Genomic DNA, 9,528 nt, shown 5'->3' on the forward strand with positions numbered 1-9,528 from the left:
TTATAAGGGTTAAAAATGGACCAGCGATTTCTCATTTTTGCAACGCCATTTTATTTTTACGGACATCACATTTGAAGCCACTTTGAGGGGTCTATATGATAGAAAATACCCAAAAGTGACACCATTCTAAAAACTGCACCGCTTAAGGTGCTGAAAACCACATTCAAGAAGTTTATTAACCCTTCAGGTGCGTCACAGGAATTTTTTGAATATTTACAAAAAATGAACATTTAACTTTTTTTTCACAAAAAAAAATACTTCAGGTTCAATTTTTTTTTTTTTACCAAGTGTAACCGGAGAAATTGGACTGCAAAATATATTGTGCAATTTGTACTGAGTACGCTGATACCTGATATATGGGGGGAACCACTGTTTCGGCGCATGTCAGACCTCAGAAGGGAAGGAGCGCCATTTGACTTTTTCAATGCAAACTTGGCTGGAATTCAGATCGGACGCCATGTCGCGTTTGGAGAGCCCCTGATGTACCTAAACAGTGGAAACCCCCGATAAGTGACCCCATTTTGGAAACTATCTAGATGTTTGGTGAGAACTTTGAACCCCCAAGGGCTTCACAAAAGTATATAACATACAGCCGTACAATTAAAAAATCATATTTTTTTCCACAAAAATGATCTTTTCACCCTCAATTCTTATTTTTCCAAGGGTAACAGGACCCAAAAAGATATTGTGCAATTTGTCCTGAGTACGCTGATACCCCACATGTGGGGGTAAACCACTATTTGGGTGCATGGCAGAGCTCGGAAGGGAAGCAGCGCCATTTGACGTTTTTTGCTGGAATTGAGATCGGACACCATGTCGCGTTTGGAAAGCCCCTGATGTACCAAAACAGTAGAAACCCACCACAAATGACACCATTTTGGAAACTAGACCCCCCAAGGAACTTATCTAGATGTGTGGTGAGCACTTTGACCCCCCCAGTGCTTCACAGAAGTTTATAACGCTCGGGCGTGAAAATAAAAAAATCGTATTTTTTCCACAAACATGATCTTTTAGTCACCAATTTTTTTATTTTCCCAAGGGTACAAGGAGAAATTGGACCCCAATAGTTGTTGTCCAATTTGTCCTGAGTATGCTGATACCCCATATGTGGGAGAAAACTACTGTATGGGCACACGTCGGGGCTCGGAAGGGAAGTAGTGACGTTTTGGAATGCAGACTTTGATGGAATGGTCTGCGGGTGTCATGTTGCATTTGGAGAGCCCCTGATGTACGTAAACAGTGGAAACCCCCCACAAGTGACCCCATTTTGGAAACTAGATCCCCCCACGGAACTTATCTAGATGTGTGGTGAGCAATTTGAACCCCCAAGTGCTTCACAGAAGCTTATAACGCCTGGGCGTGAAAATAAAAAAATCATTTTTTTCCCACAAAAATGATATTTTTGCCCCCAATTTTTTATTTTCCTAAGGGTAACAGGAGAAATTGGACCCCAAAAGTTGTTTTGCAATTTGTCCTGAGTATGCTGATACCCTATATGTCAGGGTAAAACACTGTTTGGGCGCATGGCAGAGCTTGGAAGGGAAGGAACACCATTTGACTTTTTCAACGCAGAATTGGCTGGAATTGAGATCCGACGCCATGTTGCATTTGGAGAGCACCTGATGTGCCCAAACAGTGGAAACCCCCCAATTATAACTCCAACCCTAGCCCTAACCCTAGCCCTAATGGGAAAATGGAAATAAATACATTTTTTTTATTTTATTATTTTTCCCTAACTAAGGGGGTGATAACGGGGGGTTTGATTTACTATTTATGGCGATTTTTATGTTTGCCAGCTGTCACACGCTAAAAGACTTTATTGTAAAAATAGTTTTTGCATCACCGCTTATTGAGAGCTATAATTTTTCCGTATTTTGACCCACCGAGTCATGTGAGGTCTTATTTTTTGCGGGACGAGTTGACGTTTTTATTGGTACCATTTTCGGGCACGTGACATTTTTTGATCGCTTTTTATTCCGATTTTTGGGACGCAGAATGAACAAAAACCAGCGTTTCATGAATTTCTTTTGGGGGGGTGCGTTTACACCGTTCCACGTGCGGTAAAATTGATAAAGTGGTTTTATTCTTCCGGTCAGTACGGTTACAGCGATACCTCATTTAGGTCGTTTTTTTATGTTTTGTCGGTTTTATGCAATGAAAACTATTTTATATAAAAAATATTTTTGCATCGCTTTATTCTGCGAGCTATAACTTTATTTTTTGCGGATGACGCTGTATGGCGGCTCGTTTTTTGCAGGACAAGCTGACATTTTCAGCGGTACCATGGATATTTATATGCGTCTTTTTGATCGCGCGTTATTGCACTTTTTGTTCGGTGGTATGATAATAAATCATTATTTTTTTCGCTTCGTTTTTTATTTTTCAAGGGGTTCGTTAAAGGGGTTAACTAATGGACAGTTTTATAGGGCGGGTCGTTACGGACGCGGCGATACCAAATATGTGTACTTTTATTGTATTGTTTTTTTTTTTATTTTCAAAAAATGAATTTATTGGGGAATATTTTTTTTTTTTACTAATTTATTTAGCGATTTTTTAAAAATTATTTTTACACTTTTTTTTTTAACTTTATTACGTTGTCCCAGGTGGGACATCACTGTCCTGTCAGCGATCTGTCATAGGCACTGCTGCAGACTTCCCTCATGCCTGCGCTTTGCAGGCACTGAGGAAGTCGGCTCCCTACAGGCCCCCGAAGGTCCCCGTCGCCATCTTGGATCCGGGGGCCTGTAGGGAAAGAGCCCCCTGCAGCAGCGCTGCACATTGCGCTGCCGTGGGGGGCTCAGGGAAGCAGGGAGGGAGCCCCCTCCCTGCCGATGCTTCCCTTTAACCCCCGGTACACCGCGATCGTGTTTGATCGCGGTGTACAAGGGGTTAACGTGTCGGGGGCGGTCCGTGACCGCCCCTGACACATTGTGCCGGGTGTCAGCTGTGATAATTAGCTGACACCCGGCCGCGATCAGCGGCGCTCACCACGTGGGCGCCACTGATCGCTATGACGTACTATCCCGTCCCTGGGAATTAAGTCCCAGGGCACAAGGATGGGATAGTACGTCTAAGGGCAGTAAGGGGTTAAACTGTAGAGGTCTATGCTTCAAGTGTTCACGCAGTAAATACCCTCTACTCTTTGTTGGTAACCATACATGTGATACTTTTTCTTTCTTCTAAAGCGATACTGGTATAAGAAGGTATGTACGCTGTGAGATTTATCTGAAGCCCGGCCTGTGGTTGATGGAAACAGCAACAATAGGTTGGATTATGTAGTAATTGTTACAAGGAAATGCCAAGAAAAACAAGTTGAGTGGAAAGTTTTGTAAGCAGTCTACTCTGATCTGCAACGTTACTAGTAATATTGTTTCTGGAGTAGCAGAAAGCTTGTTTGTTTTTCTTCATTTAACCAAGGCTTAGAATAATAAACATTGCAGAATCTTGTACAATGTGCCTAATACTTTTACTAGGACGCTCAGACTACCATTCTTTTTTTCAGGCAAACGATGCCTATCTCCAAATGGCCATTGGCAATGCTCCGTGGCCTATTGGTGTCACTATGGTTGGTATCCATGCTCGTACAGGTCGCGAGAAGATTTTCTCCAAACATGTAGCACATGTGCTAAATGATGAAACCCAGAGGAAATATATCCAGGTAATATCTCTTCCATTTGTAGACAAATTTTCTCTCCTAGTTATGAAACCTGCATTATTATAGTAAGATAAAATAATTCAGAATCTGTTCATTTATATGAAATAGTCAATGACTCAAGTTACAAGCTTCCATATCTGGTGGTATTACAATCGGTTCAGAACGTGATATTGCAAAAAGCAGATTTCTACCTTGGCAATATTTTTTATTATAAATGCTTTCATTATCCACAGTAAATGTGTTTAATTACAGAAGATAAATGCAGCACTTGAATTGGCTACTTTCAGAGCTGGCAAAGCTTAATATTTGAGATGTTGCTCAGACGACCCTATGGGTTATATTTTCTAGACCAGAATCGGTATGGTCTGTAGAAAATGAATAATGGGGAGAAGTGGTTTTAGGTTTCATTACTGGTAACTATTTGTAGCTTCTTAGCTTGTTATATTTCTAAGTCAGGGTCTGTAGCTTTTGTAGACGCTACAGAAAATATATTCCTTTCCAATAATACTTTATTTCTGTCTTTTTTGTTGTCTTTAGGGATTGAAGAGATTAATGACAGTTTGCCAGAAACATTTTTCAACAGATCCATCAAAGTGTGTAGAATACAATGCGTTGTAAAAGGACTTTTCTACAAAGTTGTAGACAGTCGTCACTACAGCGACCACATATTTCTTTATTGGAAATTTTGTTAAATTATTAAAATTGTTATAAATTTTATTAAAGAAAATAGACTTTTAATAAAGGATGTCCTCTTGTTTTGTTTTCTAAATGTGCAAAATTTTATAGATTTGTTGCTATGTAAATGAAAGCTTACCCCCTATTTAGCCAGCTAAAATTGACAAAAGTACACGTGGCCAGCCTGCTTGCTTGTGAATTGATTTCAATTTGACATTTCAGTGTGGTATGTCTCTCCTCATTGCTGCTATTGGAAGGAAATTAAGAATGAACTCTTGTTTGAAATTTAATTTTGCCCAAGTCAGAATTTGGCACTTTTATTTCCCTTGAACGGGGAAGTTATTGCATAATCTCAGAATGCAGTTTTCATAGAATTCAAATTGGTGACATGATGGTTTTTTTTTCTTGTTTCCTTAAAGGAAATATATCAGCATGTTTTTGCTATATGATCTGGGATCAACATATGATCTGGGAGCAATGGATTCCAGCAATGTGCAACGTACTAGGGTATGTGGTTTTTCAATAACACCTGTTTCCAGGACGTCCCTCCTGACAGCACCATCAGGATGTTGTCCTTCTAATCCTTGATAGGAACACACAAGAGGTTAAAAGGCCCTTCCCTCACCACCCCTCCAGGGATGGACTCAGAAGAGGTGTACCTTACATCTTCCAGCGAGCAGGAGCTCCTGATACCGGACTGCATGAGTCCGGAGGCCGACACCCCGCCTATCAAGGGGTCCCTCTGCATGTCAAGGTGAGCAGTGGCTCCTGAAGTGAGCTGCTAATCCTCCAGAGGGGCTCTCGGCTTGCGCGGCCCATCCCTGAGTGTTGCTTCCAATACATGCTGAAGATTTGGAGGCACTTCCGGTTAGAGGGATGAATGATGCGCAGGCCTCTCGTGACTGGCATGTGTTTCCACCATGGAACGCACTTCCGAGAGAGTTGAGAAAAAAGGCGCCGAATCCTATTTTAAAGGGGAACCGCCTTTCGAAGATTCAGATGGAAGGCAGATGAGACGATACTATTTAAAGTATGGACAGAGGTTCCAGTGCATCTAGTCAGCCAGCTATGGAAGGTCAAACCATTAGCCGGTCTTATACCCCTGCTGAAACCCTGGTACAAGTGAGTTTCTGGGAGTTTGGGTCTCACACTGTCATCTAGGGTATAATTCATAGTACCTTCCCTTGTTCCATTATAGGACAAGGGCGCCCCTAAAAGGACCATGACACCATCCCCACATGAAGGGATGTGGCATGTGTAGAACTAAACTGCCGGACACATAGGAGAAACAATTATGCTTTTTGAGTGTATTGCCAAGGTGGTTAAAGATGAACACACCTCATTTATGACCGATATAAGGACCATACTAAAAGAGGTTCTTAATTCCGTCACTTAGTTACCCCAATATCCTCCTGGATGGCTCCCAGGCAAAAAAGACCACGATGGGAAATGGAATCAAGTTTAGAGGGGGAGGAGCTATCATACTACACTGATCCTGAACATGAGGAAAGTGAAGATTTTGTTGCAAGTCCCCTGGAGGAAAAGTACCTTTTCTCTTGGGAAGAGCCGTCAGAAATACTATGAAGGTGGAGGATACCCACCTGGTCCCTTACTCGGTACAAGATGAAATGTTCAGAGGTGAGCCATATGAACAAAGTGTTCCCTGTCAATATCCATATTAAAGCCATGAATCCTGGAGGAGTGGAGGACATGGAAAAGAGACTGACCATTCCAAGAAGTTTCAGATCACGTCTACCGTTTGAGTCTGAGGACATAAAATTATGGGAAGAAATCAGTAAGGTAGATATCCCTATAGCGAAGGTAGCAAAGAAAACCGCTATCCCCTTTGAAGACTCATCATGCCTAAAAGATCCTATGGACAGAAAGACAGAGGGTCTTCTCAAAAAACATGGGCGACCTCTGCAGCCATATTTAAGGCTAGTATAGCATTTACCTTTGTGGCAAGTTCCATAAATATATGGATGCAAGAGTTGGAGGCTCATCTAAGGAAGAAGACGCCCAGAGAGGAGATCTTGCAATCTATGCCATTACTCAAAATGGCAACAGGTTTAATGGCAGACGCCTCAGTAGAATCCATTACATTTGCGGCAAGGAATTGGGCACTAGCCAGTACAGCTAGGCAAGCAATATGGCTGAAAACTTGGTCAGGGGATTGTCACTCTAAAAATACATTTTGCAACAAAGATACGCGAAAAAAAGCACATTAAAGTCATGAAGTGGCCTAGCCAGTCTCCAGACCTTAATCCCATAGAAAACTTATGGAGGGAGTTGAAGCTCCGAGTTGCCAAGAGACAGCCTCAAGATCTTAATGATTTAGAGATGATCTGTAAAGAGGAATGGACCAAAATTCCTCTTGACATTTGTACAAACCTCATCCTCAACTACAAAAAACATCTGACTGCTGTGCTTGCCAACAAGGGTTTTGCCACCAAGCATTAAGTCTTGTTTGCCAGAGGGACTTAAATACAAACAAAATTCAAATACACTTATATAATTTATACAATGTGATTTTCTGGATTTTATTTTTGATATTCTAGCTCTCAATGTTAAAATTAACCTATCCTTAAAATTATAGACTGTTTGTCTTTGTCAGTGGGCAAACTTACAAAATCAGCAAGGGATCAAATACTTTTCCCCCACCGTGTAATATATATATATATTGTAAAATATATATTGTAGTCGAGTGCAGTGGGGTTTATACAGTGTGACAGGAAGGGACCCCAGAAAGTTCAACATAAAAATGTCTATTTCTAGACTCTTCCAGATTTATTTTTATTTTTTCTAAATATTTTTACAATTTTTTTTTTTTTTTTTTTTTCCCACTTTGGCCCACTACAGGACTTTAACTGTTTGCAGGCTGATCGCTTTGTATACTGTACAAACTGTCAGCGCTGTACTGACAAACTTGTTGGATCATGCACTGAGTATGACCTAACAAGTTGGCTAGCTTTGATGACCTGGATGTCGTCATGATATCAGGTCACCATAGCAACTATCAGTTCCCCGTGATGTCTCAGGGGCACCGATTCAAGGGCAGAGGAGGCTTCCTTCCTCTGCCTGCTCCCTAAATGCTGCAATCGATCGCAGCATTTAGGGAGTTAAAGTGATGTGGGCACCTCTCCTGTAAGGAGTGCTGTATGTCAGCTGTCAGAATCGGCTGACACCCAGCGGCGATCGTGCGCACTGTCCCTGTGCATGGGCAATCACAATGACGTATTCATATGTTCAAGGTCGTTACAGACCTGACAACCTGGACGTATGAATACATCTAAGGTCATGAAGGGGTTAAAGAGGTTGGCCTTTTTTCAAATAATCAGCACCCCTGCTGATCAGCTGTTAATATCGGCAGCCAGAATTTCTCGGATGCTTCTGGGACACAGCAGCTCCATAATTTCTATAGTAGCAGCAGCCCAGTTCTGCAGCTATAACCCTTATTTAATCACTTACCATCCTATGCCAGCTCCTGTTTTCAGTTCTTGAGTCCACTTTATCGGCAGATGGTGGCTGTGATATTCGACCATCATCTTCCTCTAACATCCGTGTATGATGTGGAGCCCCACCCATGGCTGTTAACCTGTCAAAATGCCTGTCAATCTCTTGACCGTGGTATGTACAGCACACCGGCAGAGGTGCGTGTCATTCAATGTATGTATCAGCACCCTCGTGACATTATCGCGATTAGCAGATGGGTGGCCATGATGGCTGGAAGTCAACTGAAGATCCCCGTACCTGTCATGACAGTTTTCTTGTTAACGCCAGCTTTGGGCTGGTGTTCATAGGAGACCCTGATTTTTGCTATATATAGCAGTACCGTGGTGGTGTTGAATAAAGTACACGCAATCAGATGATCATAGATTCAAGTTCCCTTGGGGGGACTAACATACAGTGAAAAGTGGAAAAAAGTTTTTAACCCCTTCATTCCAAAGCCTGTTTTCACCTTCCTGACCATTTGTCACTTTAGGCGGTAAGAATTCTTGGATGCCTCAACATATCCCAGTGATTCTGATGACACATTGGATTTCATGCTAGCAGTAAATTTTGGTCAATATGATTTGCATTGATTTTATGAAAATATTGAAAATTTTACAAAATAATTGAAAATGTTGCCATTTTCAAACTTTGAATGTTTATTCCACTAAACCAGATAATTCTACCACACAAAATCAAATAACCTTTGACATGTCCACTTTACATCAGCATCATTTTTTAAACATAATTTTCTCTAATCCCCTCCACGACAGCACCACAGGTGGTAGCTTTCCCATCCTAATTTGGGACAAGAAACACAGGTTTAAATAGCCCATCCTATTCCTCCATCTTCAGTGTTTTTCCTTTCCCTAGGAGCATAAAGAGGTTTCCTGGAGTGCTGTGGCCGGCAAACAGTCACTCCATCTTTCATGCCTATAAACAGCCAGGCAGGCTGGGGTCGATCAAATTGCCTTCCCTGTTTGGTGCTCCTGTGCCTAATGGACCAGGGTGGCACAATTCTCTTGCTCCTCGGGGCAACGCTGAATGTTGGTACACTGAGTTCCTGTAACTTCTCAGCTCGCATCTTCCTTCTCCTTCCCCGCAGTCTCTGGTGTGCTATGTGCGTGCACAAAGTAACGTGAGCCTACAGAGTTGGGTATGTGACGTCACTTCCAGTTGCGTTCCAAGGTTTAAAGCATGGCCTTTCAGAATGAAATTTGAAATTGAGAGCATCTAGGCTGCATTCAGGTGCTCAATCACTGCAGGACCTGACTGATGGAGGAGGATGAAAAGTCTCATCCTATTGGATGGGAACGTGCCAAGCCACGGTCTCTGGGCTATAACTGACCAAGACTGAAGACAACTTAATGTAGGACTAAGGTTCTAGTGTGGAGTGTTTGTTTTCCCATAGAGCTGCATTTGCAGAGCCCGGCACAAACCCATGCCCAGTGATTTTTCCTCTTATGGGTAGGTCCTGCTTTGCTGCAGGATCCAATCTCATCATCTCCCCTTTTAAGGGGACATGGATTCTGTGACAAAAGTTAGATGTAGAAGAAGAGAAAACTACTTGAACAATCCAGGATGAAATGTTCGGAGGTTTAAGATAAAAAAGGAGGATGTCTGCTATTTGTGGAGTTTAATTCTGGATGAGTGGGAGTTCCCAGAGAGACAACATCCTGGGAGAACTAAAATACAGATTTCCGTTAGAT

At 42.0% G+C, this 9,528-nt stretch overlaps 1 protein-coding gene across 1 annotated transcript in view; it reads left to right on the forward strand.

Moving 5' to 3' along the window:
* PRPF18 (pre-mRNA processing factor 18) overlaps positions 1-4,397 on the forward strand; it is a 110,727-nt gene extending 106,330 nt beyond the window's left edge. The window contains exons 9-10 of the mRNA XM_073551275.1: positions 3,503-3,658; positions 4,193-4,397. Of these exons, the coding sequence (XP_073407376.1) occupies positions 3,503-3,658; positions 4,193-4,273 (237 nt within the window). The 3' untranslated portion in view covers positions 4,274-4,397. The remainder of the gene's footprint in view (positions 1-3,502; positions 3,659-4,192) is intronic.
* The last annotated feature ends 5,131 nt before the right edge of the window (positions 4,398-9,528 follow it).

Source organism: Dendrobates tinctorius, unplaced genomic scaffold, assembly GCF_039654945.1.
Source record: "Dendrobates tinctorius isolate UK_male_01 unplaced genomic scaffold, ASM3965494v1 ptg000174l, whole genome shotgun sequence".
In the NCBI taxonomy this organism is placed as follows: domain Eukaryota; kingdom Metazoa; phylum Chordata; class Amphibia; order Anura; family Dendrobatidae; genus Dendrobates; species Dendrobates tinctorius.